General features: G+C 39.8%; 1 protein-coding gene across 3 annotated transcripts in view; it reads left to right on the plus strand.

Annotated features, from left to right (window-relative positions):
* Positions 1 to 19869, plus strand: part of ssh2a (slingshot protein phosphatase 2a) — a 168306-nt gene that overhangs the window by 141666 nt on the left and 6771 nt on the right. For all 3 annotated transcript variants that reach the window (XM_072589735.1, XM_072589734.1, XM_072589733.1), the window contains 3 exons: positions 1596 to 1742; positions 3123 to 3323; positions 18979 to 19849. In XM_072589735.1, coding sequence (XP_072445836.1) covers positions 1596 to 1742; positions 3123 to 3323; positions 18979 to 19849 — 1219 coding nt within the window. The remainder of the gene's footprint in view (positions 1 to 1595; positions 1743 to 3122; positions 3324 to 18978; positions 19850 to 19869) is intronic.

A 19869-nucleotide genomic window follows, 5' to 3' on the forward strand; every position in this document is an offset into this window, starting at 1 on the left:
GAGCGTATGGCCCATGTCTGAGGAACAAGTATGTTGTGTCACTTCCCCACCACTTCCCTGTAACCCTGCGCATTTTTCCTCAATTTATTTTCATTCAAGGCAACACGTTGATTTAAGGAGCTGTGAACAGGATGTTTTAAATTTTTGTTGACTTTTTAAATTTAATGATTAGCGATAACTAACTAACTGCTTTTTTCAGTTGATTCCTGTTTTACTGCGTTTTAGCAATTGGGAAGTTTATTGGTTTAGATTAGAGCAAATTTGTTTTACTCTGAAGGCATAAACATTACATCAAAGAATCGTAAATCAATGATCTGTGACCTGTTTTCGGCATGTAATTGTCAGTTCCCTTTGGCCCAACAAGTCCACACTGACCCTCTGAAGAGCAACCCACCCAGACCCATTGCCCTACATTTAACCGTTCACCTAATACTACGGGCAATTTAGCATGGCCAGTTCACCTAACCTGCACATTTTTTGGACTGTGGGAGGAAACTGGAGCCCCCAGAGAAAACCCACGCAGACACTGGGATAATGTGCAAACTCCACGCAGTTGCCTGAGGTGGGAATTGAACCCAGGTCTCTGGCGCTGTGAGGCAGCAGTGCTAACCATTGTGCCACTGTGCTGTCCACTGGTGACTTTTATAAAACCAGATTAGATTAGATTACTTACAGTGTGGAAACAGGCCCTTTGGCCCAACAAGTCCATAATGTTACACTTGTTTGAACATTTTTAATTTTTCATTGGCAAATTGTAATGCAATGTTGAAGTTTTATTGCTTAACAGTTAGAAGGAATATCTTCGCTTCATTCCCTGTTTGAGGGGGAAGACCAGAGACCCTATTTCATTGAGTTGTATATCAGAATGAGTCTAAGAGCATCCTGGCTTGTTCAATTTTTCTCTCTTATCCTCCCTGTGGGGAAACCTCTTTGTCTTCACTCGATACTTCGTTTTAAGCACTATTCTTGATGGAGCCAGAATTTCATTGCATTTTTCAATTTGACATGTTTCTTAAGTTTCAATATTAAACTGCATTTGGTCACCATTGGTCAGTTAGTTACTAAACTTCCTCATTTATTTTTGTGTTAAATGTAACTGAGCGTACATTTATTGACTGCCTCCCTGTGAAACTTATGGAAGTTTTTTACGTCAATTTTTAATTTACAAATACATTTTTAAGTATCTTCAGTAATGTTCTCACATTAGTTCATCCTGCATTTTATCATAATCCCTACATCTCCCCTGCAGACCAGCCATGCTTGTTTTGGTAATAGTCATGGCTGGTCAGGTGATTAGAATGTGGTGCTGATAATGCCAAGGTCATGGGTTTGATCCCTATACTGGGCCTGGAGGCTCGGTTCAAGTCTCACCTGCTGCAGATTTGTCATAATATTTCGGAACAGATTAATTGGGAAATATCGAAGCATCTAAAACAAAATTCTCTTCCGATTCAAACATGTAAACTATATTTACATTTACAGTCTCAATTTAGAAAAGCTTATTTTTTTCTGATAGTGGTTGCATTTAATTTAAACGCTTGCTGTATAGCACTGACTGACTTTTCACGTGCTAATTTCTTTGCATTTCCATTTAGGATTCGGTACATCTTGAACATCACCCGTGAAATTGACAACTTCTTCCCAGGGATGTTTGAGTACCATAATATCAGGGTATATGATGAGGAGGCCACCGATCTGCTTGCATATTGGAATGATACATACAAATTTATCTCAAAGGCAAAGTATGTAATTAGACAGAATCTCTCATGATGTTAGAAAGTTCTTATCAATATGGTCTTGCTTTAAATTTTAAAATGTAATACAGATATATGCTTTGACTGATAGTAACAGATGACCTGCCCCCCCCCCTTACTGCATAGTTGGTTCGTGCACAACTCTTCACGTTCTAATTGTTTAGTCTCTGTAGTTACCTAATTTTAGCTATAACTTATTTATATTGTATCTTTCCTACTACAGAATATCAATATACATATTAGAAAATCAGCCTAGTTTTCACCTTATTTTGTTTGAAATGAACTGAAAAGATCTTTTGAGATGTTCAGTGGTTATGAACAATAATGGTCCTCTTCAAACCAGCTGAATCAAAAGCACTTCTGTTAAATTGAAAGGTAGCTTTTCTTTAAAAAATATTGAACATATACTAAAGAAAGTAGTGGTTTCAGGATATGCTGGGACTGTAAAAATGTGTTGCTATTTTTATTTAATTTTTGGTTCTTGAGATGAAAATGATACCCCTATCTGGACATTGCCACCAAACTTTAAGGTACATTTTTGCACATTCAAAATCGTTTGGTACAAAGTTGTGCTTTGAAGGATTGTGCCAACAGTTGAAGTTGTGCGCTGATTTTAACCTTAGGAATGACAGCTGTTCAAGTGGCATATGAAATGGCATATTATAATATTGGAAGTTTAATAATGTGTCAAGTTTTATGTCAGTTAACGTTTTGATCATTATTTAATGGGGTTTGATTCTGAATAATTGTTCATTCTTTAGAAACAGAATAATTAATAAATGTGAACTAATATTAGTCTTGATAGTTGTTGACAAAATACTTTCTATTGTTTATATTTAGAAAATGAATGCGATTCAGATTCTAATGTTGAAGCTTTTTAAGACTTCCTATCTATTCATTTATTTTTGCTGTTGGCATCTTTGAGCATGTTGTTTCAGTAAGCATAATAAAATTGGCTGCTGAGCTGCTGTGATGAGTAGATAAACATGGCCCATTGTAGCAGGGATAGAAGAACTGGTACAAGTTGATGTAGAATGGAGAACTTAACTGCCATCAGTACTTGTGATCAGTGTCAAATTACAAAATTGTTATTGGAAGTATCGTGTCGAACAGAACCATCTTGCTACCATCTGTAATTTGGTTCCTGAATGATGGGTTCCAAGTGAAGTAAGTTGTAGTTCTGACATGTCTTTGCAAAAAAATGTTGTTGTATAAATAGGAGTGTAAAATTCTTGCTAAGTTGCCCTTGTGAAATTGGAAAAATGAGTTTTGAATGCGAAATATAAATTCCACATTTCTTAGAATTATCACTGAAGTTACCACTTCTTCAGAATTTTGATTTTAAACATGTATTTCTTTTTCCATCAGAAAAAATGGTTCCAAATGTCTTGTTCACTGTAAAATGGGCATAAGCAGGTCCGCGTCCACAGTGATTGCATATGCAATGAAAGAATATGGCTGGAATTTGGAAAAAGCTTACAGTTATGTGAAGGAGAAGCGGACAGTTACAAAACCTAATGTGAGCTTCATGAGACAACTGGAAGAATACCAGGGTATCTTGCTTGCAAGGTGGGTACACCATCTTGGATAGTTTTTTTTCAGTTCACCTTAATTTATAGTATCAGATATGTGCTGTGTTTTGTTTGTCTTTACTTTCTTGATTCACATTTTCTTTCCTCTATTTACCTCCTGGCACACACACACACTGGATGGGGTCTGATAGAACGGCAGGCAGGGCTGCCATGTACATCTCCACGGCTTCCACTGATGATGCTCTAGACCCAGGTGCTGCAGTGCAACCCAAGGTAGAGCCACTGCCAATTTTCCCTCTCTCCTAGTCAGCTGGGCACCTTGTGTCTGCATGGTCCTGAACCAGACAAACCAGGTGTGAGATTACCAACTCCCTGTGAGTGGAAATGTCAAACCAAATTGTGATTTGAATCAGGGTCTCTCATTCTGAGAGTTGGTTTCATTTGGGTGAAATATCTGAAAAGAGAAACACAAGATTACGGTGATTAAATTCCTTAAGAGCAAACCACAAACGGGCAAGTTCCTTGAACTCCAGCCTCCATTCTTGTTGTGCCCTGCAGTACTCAATGTGTTCTTGTATTTTTGTTTCTTTTTGTGCAAAGTACTATGTTGTAAAAAGATGGTTCAGTTACGTGATTAGTGGTCTATAAAGCAAAACCTGTATGATTTAAAACACCCAAGCTTTTTGTTACTTGCTGAATATGGTATATTTAAATATTTATATTTTAAGTGGAAAATCTCTAACTTGAATTTGTTGTGAAGCCTTCTGAAAGGAACAGTTCTAACCAATAAGCTGGAGAAAGCTTGAATTTGGGATAGTTTAGTTTTCTCACTACACTATTTTCTTTAATCTATTTCCACTCAATCTATTGTAACAATATACATCTGCATTAAATTAGCTGAGGGGAAAAAAAGTAGTTGTCACACATTTGGGATGTTTTGAAATCTTCCAGAATCTTATGCTCTCTTCTTTCGTCGGCGTTTTCACCCCACCCCAAATTTTAATTGGTTCCTGCATAATTTAAACCAAATACACTCACTCTAACTTCATATTTTTCTCTCATCCTTCATATCTGCTAACTCACCGTATTAGCTGATTTATTATAATTATTTCACCTACAGTGCTTGAAAATTCCGTGTAAGGTACCCGGTTTTAATTAATCCACTTAAATAATCCATGGTGAGACTTGTTTACAGTAGGAATTTAGTTTTGTACCTAATGTCATTTAGTAGGTAGCATGCAGGCCTCCGGATGTCAAGGCCTCATGTAAAGGTGGCAGTATGAAAATGCTATAACATTTGCTTGAACGAAGATTGCCATGAAATGCACTCAATCTCAGATTATGTTCTTAGAAGCTTGGGTTGTGCTTAGAGAGTAGATTAAAATAGAAACACTACCACCAGTACTCCATTCTGTTACTTACTTGTAGTTCTTCTATAATATGATAGTTGCATTCCCATGCGATGCCATGTTTTAGAAAATCGTGCAATGAAAATAGTGGGGCCTATGGGGAAAAACAAGGTTGAGGTGAACCACCAAAAGTATCAGTCAAAATCGAAACAAAAATAGTAGTTAACCTAACATAAACAATAGCATAATCTAAGTACATTTTTATATCCTATATTTCAATGAAATAGTACAATAAATGTAACACTTCAAGGGGTTTCTGAATTAAATAATGTCCCATTTGAAATTTGCTGGTGCTGGCCCTGCTGCTGAATTCAATGCTATAGCAGCTTCTAACTTTCATTTCCAGCTAAGAAGTCACTTCATAATGCAGATAAAAACCTCCAAACAATGGGATTTCTCCCCAGCAAACGTATTCCCAAAAACTTTTCCAAAGAGGAAGATAAAAAAGCAGGTGGTTTTCTTTTGGTGCAAGTAAAAATTATTTTTTATTTTGAAGGGATGACTAAAGGCTGGGATGCTCTGAATGGCTAGGTCTCTGGTCTCAGAGAATGAGGGGCCACGAATCTCGGAATCTCCTCCCTCCATGTGTTTACGAAGCTCGTATTATAGGAGAACTACCTGTACTTAGTACAAAGAAGAAATGCAATAGGATGGGTTTAGCATATCGCACAGAGCTTGTGATTAAGTGTGATTTTCTGCCTGCACATTTCATGTCTTGGCACTCCTGCCCCCATGCATCCTCTTTGCTATGATGTACTAGTAACAACATGCTGTAAAGGCCCAGAGAAGGCTAATGCACCATTTTTGAACTAATCTCCTGTTTCCAAAGACAAATGAGGTGTGCTTTTGCAGCAGCTCACAAATTTTGTAATGGATGAAATTGAGATTTATTACTATTGACATTGCACTGTTTATTTGGCATTGTAAATAGTGATCTATTTTTTTGAACTGGCTTCGCTGTATTATGTGCATTTGTGTTTGCTGCTGACATTTACAGTGGACTTTGATTTGGGATTGGGGGTATTGTAGTCCTGACCAAATTCTAATGGTGTTCTAAAAGGTTTTTATTGTAATATATATTTGGATTAATGCATCACTGCAAATGAACTCATTTTGCTTCCAAGATGATGATCAGTTCAAGCTTATGCTGCATTAGTATGTCCAAAAATAGTTGGCAAAACTATATCTGTAAAAATCCTGAGACACGTTGCATTATAGCATCTCAATTTTTATTCCAATAGAACAGGAACTTCGTGTATTTTTAATAGACGGAAGTAAATTTGATGCTTGGAACTTTAAGTTCTATTTTTATTGATGAATACAAACTGTAATTTATAACCATCAAAAATGATTCTACTTTCTATGTTACGTTTTCACCAGGCCATGAAATGTCAGAACATTCCCATCAGTTAACAAAGGAAAGTTTGGTTGCTCATCATGTGGTGTATTCTCCTGTTAACTTATAGTATTATAATAATTTGGTATCCTAATCAAAGGGTCAAGCTGACAGAATGGGTATTGTTCATTTTACTTGAATTGGGAAGGCTAATAGTTACAATTGCACACAAGGAAATTTAAGAATTGAGTCATATTGGGCATATTATAAGATTAAAAATTTTAAAAAAAAGTCGTTCTTGTACATTATGAAAGACTGGCTTCCTTCTACAGTGTAAGTTGTGAATTTATGGACCTTAAGATCTGCATTGTCTAATTATCAGTAAAATATAAATTGTAAATTTTAACTTTAGATTGTTGTAGTTTCATACTTTAATTTTGTTTAATTGTAAAAATAGAAGATTTTGAGAATTGCTGCTTTTTGAGTAAATGCAGATTTGAGAGCACTATTTATAGGCATCTTATTTATGAGAAACCATAGAAATATACTCCTTAGTAACAGCTAAAAGTTATTATTTTTCTTTCAAAACTATAAATATCAACTCTGCCCAGTTTGTAGTATTTAATGTCAGTTGTCCTTTGTGGACCATAACAGCATTCTGTTACCTTGTTGAATGGCATAAGGTAATCAATAGTCATGCTTAAAAAAAATTGCAGCTATAAGATTAGGGTGTATCAGAAGCAATCTTAATGGCAGAAAGATGGGCGGCACGGTGGCACAGTGGTTAGCACTGCTGCCGCACAGCGCCAGAGACCTGGGTTCAATTCCCGCCTCAGGCGACTGACTGTGTGGAGTTTGCACATTCTCCCAGTGTCTGCGTGGGTTTCCTCCGGGTGCTCTGGTTTCCTCCCACAGTCCAAAGATGTGCAGGTTAGGGTGAATTGGCCGTGCTAAATTGCCCCTAGTGTTAGGTAAGGGGTAGATGTAGGGGTATGGGTGGGTTGCGCTTCGGCGGGTCGGTGTGGACTTGTTGGGCCGAAGGGCCTGTTTCCACACTGTAAGTAATCTAATCTAATCTAATAAAAGATGTATGTTATATACTCAATATTCAGCCATAATTAGTTTCTGTAAGGCCTTCCTTCGCAGAGGAAAAAAACAACTTGCCACCTGCTGAGGAAGTCACTTATTCCTCACCATACCATGGTCACTACCTGGTGATTTTGTTTTCTTTTTGGGGAGAGTTTGGAGTATTCATTCTGGCTCGCTACAGTTACATTCAGGATCTTCTCAATGGGGCTGCACATCCTGGTTGGTTACAAGATCTTGGTCTTCCTCCTGCTGGCCATTGGGGTGCTGGTCATGCCTGGACAGAGTGGCTTTTTCTCCTCTTCTGTGCCTCTAGAGGGTCACCCAGGGCTGTGGAGTTCTTGTGGTGGAGTGTGGCTTGCCTGGTTGGGCAGTATAGGAAGCTGCACTGTTGACTGGGTTGGTCCAGACAGTAATGACAACACTGATCTTGATGGAGGGAGGCAGGCAGGAAGTGAGGGCTACCAAACTCTGTCATGGCTGGCTTCCTGCTGGTTGGATTGCGCCTTTTGTCTGGGAGGGGTGGCTTTATCATGTTAACACAGGTTCTGAAAGTGGTTATGGCTTGCACAGCCTCTTCGGCATGTTGTGAGCAGCAACAGAGACTTAGCAAGATGTGGACTATGACTCCAGCAGAAAATCTAGGGCCCAGTGTGGAATGTGTGCCATTGCTATCCTCCGGCATCTGTGCAGCACAAGGAGAAGCTACAGGTTGATTTAGCTGGGTGCTGTGAGTAGCCTAATGTCTGTTTTGGGGGGGGGGGGGGTGCGCGAGTGAGAAGTCACACGAAATTGGCACCAATTTGATCAGGTGTTAAGCTTGAGGAAACTGTTAAAATATATTGTGACATTTTACAAGGTTTCTGCTCCAAATATCTTAAGCAGGGTATTCTGTAAAATCTATAACCACGTGCAGACGATTGGCTACAGAAAAGAGTTGGGATTAATGGGTCACTTTTGAATTGGCAAACTAACAAATGGAGTGCCACAGGAATCTGTGCTTGGTTTCAAATACTTATCTATATTAATGACTTGGATGAAGAAATTGACTATTATAGCCAATTTTGCTGATGTTTCAAAGATAATTAAGAAAGCAAGTTATGTGGAGTCTGCAAAGGAATTTAGATAAGTGGTTTAAGTTCATGAAGAAGTTCCCCTGTTGAAATATAATGTAGGACCTGAGATTGTCCACGTTGGCATGAAGAATAGCAAAGCAAAATATTAAGTAAGTGGAGAGACTGTTGAATGTTGCATTGCAAAGGGATCTGGGTGCCTGTTGACTCTCAAATCTGAGTTAGCATGTCGGTCAGCACATAATTGAGGAAAATTGCAATCTTATCTTTACCACAACCCCTTGTAATAATAAGAGTGGGGAAATCTTGCTACACATACAGGAAACAGGCAAGACTACAGCTGAGGACGTGAACAGTTTTGGTTTCCTTACACAAGAACTGCTTGCCTTGAAAGCAGTTCAGAAGATGCACTGTGATAAAGGTGTTATCTTACAAGAAAAGATTGAGCAGATTAGAATTCTACTCATTTGATTTTAGAATAATGAGAAGTGATCTTATTGAAAGCTGTCACAGTTCTGTGAGATACTTGCTGTGGTGAAGAAGTTGCAGTGAGGAAGCACATTTTAAAACAAAAAGGGGTCCCCCATCTAAGCCTAACATGAGAAGGAAATTCTTCTCTTGAATTCTCCTCAAATGTAGTTGAATGCTTAGCTGTTGAATGCATCCAGGATTCAATTGGACAGCATTGTGATTTAGAAGAGAGTCAAGGATTAGGGGTGCAGGCAGGAAAGTAGTGTTTAAGACGACAGTGAGATTAACTAGAATCTTACTGAATGGTGGAACAGGCTGAATGGGTCATATGGGCTCCTTATGATCTTACTATGATTTGTAGACTGCAATAGTTGATAAAGCATGGCACTGGAAAAAGCACAGCAGGTCAGGCAGCAGCCAAGGAGGAAGAGATTTGACATTTCAGGCATAACCCTTCAGAACTGGGGAGGGGGAAGGGGGCTGAGAGATTAATAGGGGAAAGGTACAGTAGCCCTCGACATACGAACGACTCCGTTCACGAACAGATCGGTTTATGAACAGGATTGTACGTAAAATTTTGCTTCAAAGTACGAATGAAGGTGAACATTTTAAATGACAATGTGATGTTCCATTTTCGGAAAATTCTGCAACAAAGGAAAAAAACAAGTTTCTCTGGATCGTTTTCTTGTGGCATCACCAACCCCCAAAAGACAAAAAAAAAGAAAAAACTCCGGAAATATCCGAAAAATGGGAAAATTGATTCAGTTCATGAACCAGGTCCCGGAACGGATTAAGCTCATAAGTCGAGGCGCTACTGTAGTTGGGTGAAGGTAGGAGGTGATAGATCGGTGGGGAGTGTGGAGCAAATAGGTAGGAAGGAAGATGGACAGGTTGGACAATTCAAGAGGGCAGGTCTAAGTCAGATGGTTTGAGCTGGGATGGATTGGGGGGAGGAGAGATTTGGAAACCAGTGAATTCAACATTCATATCATATGGCTGGAGGCTCCCGAGGTGGAAGATGAGGTATTCTTCCTCAGTTTGCAAGTGACTGTGTGTAGATGGTAAAGGAGGCCCAAAATGGATATGCCTTTAGGAGGGGGAATTTGAAGTGGTTAGCCACAGGGAGGAGGGGTTGGTTAGTGTGTATGGACCAGAAATGTTCTCTGAACTGTTGAATGCATCCAGGATTCAATTGGACAGCATTGTGATTTAGAAGAGAGTCAAGGATTAGGGGTGCAGGCAGGAAAGTAGTGTTTAAGACGACAGTGAGATTAACTAGAATCTTACTGAATGGTGGAACAGGCTGAATGGGTCATATGGGCTCCTTATGATCTTACGAATTTGTGCTTAGTCTGTCCAAAGGAGACCACATCAAGAACACTGGGTGCAGTAAATGAGGTTGGAGGAAGTACAAGTAAATCTTTGGATTTGGAATGATCCTTTGGGGCCTTGGACTGAGGTTGCGGAGGGGAGGTGTGGGCATAGGTTTTGCACCTCTTGACAGTGGCAGGGGAAGGTGCCATTAGTGGAAAGGGCGTTGGTGGGGACCTAACGAGGGAGTCATGGAGGGAACAGTCCCTACGGAATGCAAGTATGGGTAGGGAGGGAAATATATTTTGGGGTGTGACTGAAGGTGGCAAAAATGGTGGAGGATGATGCACTGGATTTGGAGATTGGTGAGGTGGAATGTGAGGACCAGGGGGATTATAATCTTGTTGGAGTTGGGTGTGGGGTTCGAGGGCAGAGGTGTGGAAATGGAAGAGACAGGGTTGAGGGCACCTGGGATGTGCTGGGATGGAATGGAATCGCTCATCCTGAGAGCAGGTATGGCAGAGGAATTGGGAGTAGGGATCGTGTTTTTACGGAGTGGGGGTGGGAGAAAGTGTAGTCAAGTTAGCTGTGGGAGTCGGTGGGTTTCTAGTAGATATCTGTCACAGGAGACCGAGACAATGCTGCCTAACCTGCTATATTTTTTTCTAGCATCACGCTATATTAACTCTGACTCTCTCTAGCGTCTGCAGTCCTCACTTTCTCCTTTTGTAGACTGTAGCTCCCAATTCCTCTGCCGTACCTGCTGTCAGGATGAGCGATTCCAGCACATCCCAGATGCCCTTAAACCTGTCTCTCTTCCATTTCCACACCTCTGCCCTCAAACCCCATAGCCTCCAACTCCAACAAGGATATAATCCCACTGGTCCTCACATTCCATCCCACCAATCTCCAGGTTAATGAAAACCTTCATCTGAAGTGCTATGTTCAGCTTAGGTCATGGAGAATATTTTCTTCTATTCATTCAGAGTGAACAGTGAGCACAAGTGCAATGTCATAGAGATATACAGCATGGAGACAGACCCTTCAGTCCAACTCGTCCATGCCGACCAGATATCCCAGCCCAATCTAGTCCCACCTGCCAGCACCCGGCCCATATCCGTCCAAACCCTTCCTATTCGTATACCCATCCAAATGCCTTTTTAAATATTGCAATTGTACCAGCCTCCTCCACTTCCTCTGGCAGCTCATTCCATACAAAATCATAAGGGGCATGGATTGGGTAAATAGGCAAGAACTAGAGGGCATAGGTTGAGGGTGAGAGGGGAAAGATATAAAAGAGACCTACTGTACGAAAAAGTTGCCCAGTAAGTCTCTTTCTTTTTTTTTATATATCTTTCCCCTCTCACCCTCAACCTATGCCCTCTAGTTCTTGCCTATTTACCCGATCCATGCCCCTTATGAATTTGTAAACCTCTAAGGTCGCCACTCGGCCTCCGACACTCCAGGGAAAACAGCCCCAGCCTGTTCAGCCTCTCCCGATAGGTACTTCAGATCTATGTTCACTGGGGAAGACACAAGCAATTTCCCAGAGGTAACAGTGGCTGAAGGACCTGAACTGAAGGGAATTTATATTTGCTCGGAATTGGTGTTGGAGAGACTGTTAGGTCTGAAGGCTGATAAGTCCCTGGGACCTGATGGTCTACATCTCAGGGTACTGAAGGAGGTGGCTCTAGAAATCATGGATGTATTGGTGATTATTTTCCAGAGTTTAATAGATTCAGGATCAGTTTTTGCGGATTGGAGGTTGGCTAATGTTGTGCCACTTTTTAAGAAAGGAGCAAGAGAGAAAGCAGGAAATTATAGACCAGTTAGTCTGACCTCCGTGGTGGGAAAGATGCTGGAGTCAGTTATAAAGGATAAAATTACGACACATCTGGATAGCAGTAACAGGATAGGTCAGAGTCAGCATGGATTTATGAAGGGGAAATCATGCTTGACTAATCTTCTGGAATTTTTTGAGGATGTAACTCTGAAGATGGACAAGGGAGATCCAGTGGATGTAGTGTACCTGGACTTTCAGAAAGCCTTTGATAAAGTTCAACATAGGAGGTTAGTGAGCAAAATTAGGGCGCATGGTATTGGGGGCAAAGTACTGACATGGATTGAAAATTGATTGGCTGACAGGAAACAAAGAGTAGTGATAAATGATTCCCTTTCGGGATGGCAGGCGGTGACCAGTGGGGTACCGCAGGGATCAGTGCTGGGACCGCAGCTTTTTACAATATATATTAATGATATCAAAGATGGTATTAATAGTAAAATTAGCAAATTTGCTAATGATACAAAGCTGGGTGGCAGGGTGAAATGTGAGGAGGCTGTTAGGAGATTAAAGGGTGACCTGGACAAGTTAGGTGAGTGGACAGATACATGGCAGATGCAGTTTAATGTGGATAAATGTATGGTTATCCACTTTGGTGGCAAGAACAGCAAGGCAGACTAATATCTGAAATGGAGTCAAGTTAGGTAAAGGGGCAGTACAAAGAGATCTGGGTGTTCTTGTACACCAGTCAATGAAGGCAAGCTTGCAAGTAGTGAAGAGAGCTAATAGCTCGCTGGCCTATATAACAAAAGGGATTGAGTATAGGAGCAAAGAGGTTCTTCTCAGCTATACAGGGCCCTAGTGAGACCGCACCTGGAATATTGTGTGCAGTTCTGGTCTCCAAATTTGAGGAAAGACATTCTGGCTATTGAGGGAGTGCAACGTAGGTTCACGAGGTCAACTCTTGGAATGGCTGGACTATCTTATGTTGAAAGATTGGAGCTACTGGGCTTGTATACCCTTGAGTTTAGAAGACTGAGAGAGGATCTGATTGAGACGTATAAGATTATTAAAGGATTGGACACTCTGGAGGCAGGAAACATGTGTCTGCTGATGGGTGAGTTCTGAACCAGAGGACACAGCTTAAAAATAAGGGGAAGGCCATTTAGGACAGAGATGAGGAGAAACTTCTTCACCCAGAGAGTGGTGGGTATGTGGAATGCTCTGCCCCAGAAGGCAGTGGAGGCCCATTCTCTGGATTCGTTTAAGAAAGAGTTGGATAGAGCTCTCAAGGATAGTGGAATCAAGGGTTATGGAGGTAAGACAGGAACAGGATACTGATTGAGGATGATCGGCCATGATCATAATGAATGGTGGTGCAGGCTCGAAGGGCAGAATGGCCTACTCCTGCACCTATTGTCTATTGTCAAATCCTCCAACCCTGGTGACATCCTTGTAAATCTTTTCTGAACCCTTTCAAGTTTCACAACATCTTTCTGATAGGAAGGAGACCAGAATTGTACACAATATTCCAACAGTAGCCTAACCAATGTCCTGTACAGCTACAACATGACCTCCCAACTCCTGTACTCAATACTCTGACCAATAAAGGAAAGCATACTATACGCCACCTTCACTATGCTATCTACCTGCGACTCCACTTTCAAGGAGATATGAACCTGCACTCCAAGGTCTCTTTGTTCAGCAACACTCCCTAGGACCTTACCATTAAGTGTACAAGTCCAGCTAAGATTTGCTTTCCCAAAATGCAGCATCTTGCATTTATCTGAATTAAAATCCATCTGCCACTTCTCAGCCCATTGGCCCATCTGATCAAGATCCTGTTACAATGAGGTAACCTTCTTCGCTGTCCACTACACCTCCAATTTTGGTGTCATCTGCAAACTTACTCAGTGTACCTCTTATGCTCGCATCCAAATCATTTATGTAAATGACAAAAGTAGAAGGCCCAGTGCCAATTCATGTGGCATTCCACTGGTCATTGGCCTCCAGTCTGAAAAACAACCCTCCACCACCACCCTCTGTCTTCTTCCTTTGAGCTAGTTCTGTATCCAAATGGCTAGTTCTCCCTGTATTCCGTGAGATCTAACCTGAACAGCACTCGTGATGAGTTTTAGTGTCATTGTTGTTAAAATACAAAATGCACTCCTATATTTGGGATAACATGCTTTAGAGGGTTTGAATGGGACCAATAATGATGCTTATGTGTAAAAGAAGCCTAAAGCAGGAAGTCGAGGTTTTTTGGCTTCCATTGGTTTCCACGGAAACTTTCCACTTTCTTAGAATGCTTAAATTACTGCTTATATGAATGTAAATATAAGCTACAAATACCTGTAGTATTCTGACTTAATTCATCAATAACCTATAATTACCTATCATCCTGTTTTTAAGCCACCCATGCTGTAAATGTCAAACTGGATAAATCAACCAAGAAGAAATAAGTGAAAATATAATTTTCTTTTGGGATGTGGAGTTTATAGTTACTAGTCTTTGATCCAGTTGGTCTAGAAGAATTTAATTTATTCTCACTGAAAAATACAGCAAAGAACGAATGATCATGCTGCAGTAAAATAATATTTTGAGGGTTTGATTATCCTGAGGAAATTTCTAGCTGTGCATGCCTTAGTTTCTTGGTCTTCTGCAAACATATTTTGCAATCATGTGGGTTCGATGGATATTGGAAAGTTACTTAAAATATAACAAACATATTTCTTTGTCTTTGTTGACCATCCCAAAATGCTTCTCTCAACCTGCAAAAGGGGGACTTATGATTGGAAAGTGGTTGGAACTAAGAAAGTGGTTGGAAAGGATAGTTTTAAAGATATTAATTGAAATGTCAAATATTAAGGCGTTGTGAAAGGTGGGAGAGACAGCTTAAGTAAAGAGCTTTTGGAAGTGAGTTATGATGGCTGAAGACTAAATAGTGGCAAAGCACAGAGATATCTGTGCTTGAATTTAGTTTCAGTTTCTGGAATTAAGCTGAATGTAAGTTTAGAAGGGTGAAAAAATTGCGTTTAATTGTGTTTATATATGGATTAGAATAACTGGCTATGTTTACTGATGTACCTTTCTTGGTTGTAATTTTGTGTGCTTTTGCTGGTTTCATTTCTTACTTAAATTTTGATTTGCGTTTTATGACCAGGTAAGAGGAATCCAAAAGATTGTTTTACTTTATTGTTGAGATGTTTTTGTTTGTGCATAAGCATCACAAGCCATTCCAGAAGAATGTTAACTATTTTGCACCATCACAGGGTAAACTTGTGTTTAATCTATTAGGTTACAACCCACTGAACTTTGCTCCCCTTCTAAGTACTTGAATCAACTTGCACCCAGTACACAAATGTCATTTCATATCTAAAAATAGACATTATTGTATAACAGGTAACATGATACTGATGCAAACAGCTTCACTGAGTAGGGCTGTAATACTTACTTTGCCATTTGGGTTTTAATTTGACTGACTTATAACAGTGGCCATAACCGTATAACAGTGCAACTGAGAAAATACCAAACAGGACTTTGTATTTTTGAGCAATATATTTTGTGTTTTCAGCTTCATTTATCGATATCAACAACAATTGTAGCTTTTAGTTCTCTGCAAAGCATTATTTGCTAGTGTATACTGGAATGTTATTATTGTTAAAAGTCAGAATTTAGATTAGATTAGAGACAGGCCCTTTGGCCCAACAAGTCCACACTGACCCTCCGAAGAGTAACCCACCCAGTCTCATTTCCCTCTGACTAATGTACCTAACACTATGGGCAATTTAGCATGGCCCATTCACCTGGCCTGCATATCTTTGGACTTGTTACAAAGAAATTTCTGTTCTGTCATACTCAAACTGGAGATAAATAAAATGACACTCAGATCATTTATAATCTAAGCAAGTGTTCTTTTCACTACTCATGTAATATGATAGGTGTGGTATTGGACTGATGTTTATCATTTGATTTACCCATGCTTCAGTTTGTTTCTGTTTAAACTTTCCCATTTATGCAGAACTTAGTTCTTAAATGGTAGTATCAGGGAGTTTGTACTTGGATGGTTGAGCTATTGTCTACTTAAAATAATTCAGATTCCGCTCTGAATACATTGGCCCCTGATGAGAAAGCAGAGGTTATGAAATTATGGGGGCACAGTGATTAGAGTCCAGTTTAGGAAAAGCACCTCCAACACCTCACTTATGCACCAATTGTTTTTTTATTTACAATGGTGGAAAGCAGAGCATTACTGTTTGTTGCATTGAAGTGGTGGGGCATTTCATTTACATATTTAAATTAGGTATCTGAAGTGCGTTGGGTGATTATTGGGGCATGAGGAAACCTGACTGTGTAAAAGTGGTGAAAGCTGCCTGCTGCACAAGGTAAATAGCTTTTTCAATGTGTGTGTTTTTTTCTGGGTCAGCAATAGAGGCAAGTGATCTTATTCTAGTTTCCCATAGAGGGATATGGGTCAAGTGCTGGCAACTGGGACTAGATTAGTTGGGATATCTGTTCAGCATGGATGAGTTGGACTAAAGGGTTTGTGTCTGTGCTGCACATCTGTGTGACTCTGATCTCTGAGTTTTTATACATGGTTATGAACATGGTTCATATTTCATAAATGTTGTGGACTTGAGCTTGAAGGATCATAGAGTCATAGAGATGTACGGCACGGAAACAGACCCTTTGGTCCAACTTGTTCATGCCAGGAAGTTGTCCCAACCTAATCTAGTATATTTTGCCAGCACTTGGCCTGTATTCCTCAACCCTTCCTATTCATATACCCATCCAAATGCCTTTAAAATGTTGCAATTGTACCAGCTTCCACCAATGTCGATTCTCATGCTCCTTAGATACTGCATGACCTGCTGTGTTTTTCCAACACCATACACTTGACTCTGATCTCCAGCATCTGCAGTCCTCGCTTTCTCCATGTGGTCAAGAACACTGATCAATAGATATGAGAACATTCCACATTTTTCTAACCTTCTTTCAAGAATAATTGGTATTGGCCAGAATAGAATGATATTTTCAAGTTAAATTTCTACAAGCAATCCATTTTCCTCTGTGAAGTGTGTGTTTGTGGATGTAAGTTTGCTCGCTCAGCTGGAAGGTTCATTTTCAGTTGTTTTGTCACCATACCACGTCGCATCATCAGTGAGCCTTTGGTGAAGCACTGATATTATGTCCTGCTTTCTATTTGTGTGTTTAGGTTTCCTTGGGTTGGTGATGTCATTTCCCTGTTCTTGTCCTCAGACGGTGATAAATCGGGTCCAAGTCAATGTTTGTTGATACAGTTCCCGTTGGAATGCTCTGCTTCTGGTGATTCTCTTGTGTGTCTCCTGTTTGGCTCGTCCTAGGATGGATGTGTTGTCCCAGTCGAAGTGGTGTCCTTCCTCATGTGTTTGAGGATACTAGTGAGAGTGGGTCAAGTCCTTTTGTGGCTCGTTGATGTTCATGTATCCGGGTAGCTAGTTTTCTGCCTGTTTGTCTAGTGTAGTGTTTGCAAGGTATTTTGTAAATGACATTTGTTTTTCTTGTCTGCGTGGGGTCTTTTATGTTCATTAGCTGCTGTTTTAGTGTGTTGGTGGGTTTGTGGGCACCCATGATGCCAAGAGGTGGAGAGTCATTTCTGAGATGCCTTTGATGTAGGGGAGAGTGGCTAGGGTTTCTGGATGTGTTTTGTCTGCTTGTTTGAGGTTGTTGTTGAGAAAACAGTGGACTGTGTTCATTGGGTACCTTTTTTAATACATTGTGTCGGTGATGTTCCTCTGTTCTTCTTGCGTGTTCATTTTGGAGTTGATGGGAGGAAATGGGTGAACATTTACATTTTCATATTATAAATTGTTATCTAATTCTGCATCTTTTGAGTGAATTTTGTTTTTGTAATAAATCAATAATATTGTTTATGGAAAAATACTTGCCTATTGGGTATTTTAACTCTCACCAATGTAGGGAAAACAATCCATTGGCTATAAAGAGACTTTGGGTATAATATAACTTTATGCTGTAAACCATGGAGTGTTGTCATTAGAACATCATGCAGTCCTGTCATCTTGGACATAAATGAGATGACCATCTTCATTGTTATGTGACTACGTTAATATATATATATATATATACAAAAAAGTGTGCCCAAAAACAGTTGTTTTGGGGTTAATATAACATATTTACATCTTTCCATCTACAGATGCGGGACTTGTATGGATGATCTGGTTCTTTATTTTCTTTACATCAACCGGTACTCTGTGTAAAGAAGTCAATGCTTAATAGTGCATTAGAAACTCTTTGGATCCTTTCAGTTTTCCACTGAAACTTGCAAAACAATAAATTAGTCTCTTCATCCTGCAGAAGTTTGTGCAAATACTACAATTTTCAAAAGCAGATTTGAAGAGTCGGTGTCTTTATTTTTTTTCAAATAAGCCTCTTCATTTAGTTGCTTTGGTTTTGTTTTCTCACTTTGAAACAAGTTGAAATTTTGCCTGTGCTCTTCTCCTACTTTTGCAATTTCTGCCATTGAAGTAGAAAACTGATGACAGGCAATGGAGGGAAACCATTATATTGATTCTAATTCTAGTAAGAAGTCAGCCTGTCTGGCTGCCACAGATTATATGATCATTTACGCTCACCCAAGGAAGAAGTTTCCAGATGATGGGGTTTACTTATACTTTTCATTCTTGGAGCATTTTCCTTTTACTCCGTTATCGACTTAACCTGAATCCCTTACTTGAAATTGAATTGGAAGATTGTAAATACAAACCCTCCTTATAAGACTTGATTGTGCGATCTAGACTGATGCTCACTCCATTTTAGTGAAGTGCCAGACTTATTGGTAGTGATGTGTTTCAAGTAACAAATGAGAAATTGACCCTCTTCCTTAATATTGAGATAGTTGTACACTAAAAATAGATCACTTTTTTTCTATTTAGGGATTTTTTACCTGAAATGAAGACTGTATTAATAACAAGAGACTAAACGCTTCCTAGTCAATATTGTAGGTTAATATTTGACATTTCCAAGAAGCTATTGGTTGGGATGTGTCTGAGAAAGAAGTGACAGCTGTACTTGATGTCTGCATAACAGTGATTGCATCTGAAAAATACTTGTGGAATGTTTCAGTTGTTTCACTGCGTTCATCACCACATACTGTATGATGCCTGGAACATTTTTACTATGGGCAAAGTACTTTTATTTATTCTATTTCTCTTTGTTTCTTAATGCAGCAAGCAGCGGCACAATAAGCTGTGGCGATCACATTCAGATAGCGACCTTTCAGATCACCGTGAGCGTATTAGTAAATCTACAGTTGACTTAAACAGAAGGGACAGTACTTCCACTACAGAAATGCCAACTGATCTACTTACTGAGCATCTGTGTCAGTCCCAGTTCTCAAATGTCCTAGAATCGAGTTTGCCTGGAGTCCAAGAAGGAAAAAATGAGTTAGATTTTGGAATTGATACAGAATATGAAATATCTTTAAAACATAACCCCGATGAGTTGAACACAAACATCTCTTCTTCAGTACTGTCAGGACTGGAGGTCACTGATAGTATCACCACGAGGTTACTAGCAGATTCCAGCTCAGATATTCTCCCTCTCCAAGACTCCCAATCTGACAAATCACCAGAGGTTTTATCACAGAATGGACTTTCTCCTTCACCTAACCATTCCATGGTGTTGACTGATTTGGAAGCAGGTGAATCAGAGAAAGATGTTAATTTAAAATCGAATAATATTTCAGTACCATTGCTTGAAACTGCACCTCTGCCAGAGGATCGTAAAGCCTCACCGGAACTAACTTCCTCTGTCTCACCATCAAATGTAAACGCTGAAATTTGCAGTTTAAGTACCGATCGAATTGACTTCTTCAGTGCCAGAGAAAAATTCATTGAGCTTTCGCAGGAGAATGGGGCTCGAGCCCAATCACATTTAAAAACAGAGGAGTTTGGTGGCGGGAAGTATTGTGCCACAAAAGTGGCTGCACAGGAAACCCTCGAGAAAGAACAGATTGCAAATGGTCAGGGGGACACTTCGTTGGATAACCCGGCTCACATAAAAGATAAATGTGTAGATGATGATGTAAAATCTAATAAGGTAAAAATGTTAACTTTTTT

Source organism: Chiloscyllium punctatum, chromosome 19 (assembly GCF_047496795.1).
Source record: "Chiloscyllium punctatum isolate Juve2018m chromosome 19, sChiPun1.3, whole genome shotgun sequence".
Lineage (NCBI taxonomy): Eukaryota > Metazoa > Chordata > Chondrichthyes > Orectolobiformes > Hemiscylliidae > Chiloscyllium > Chiloscyllium punctatum.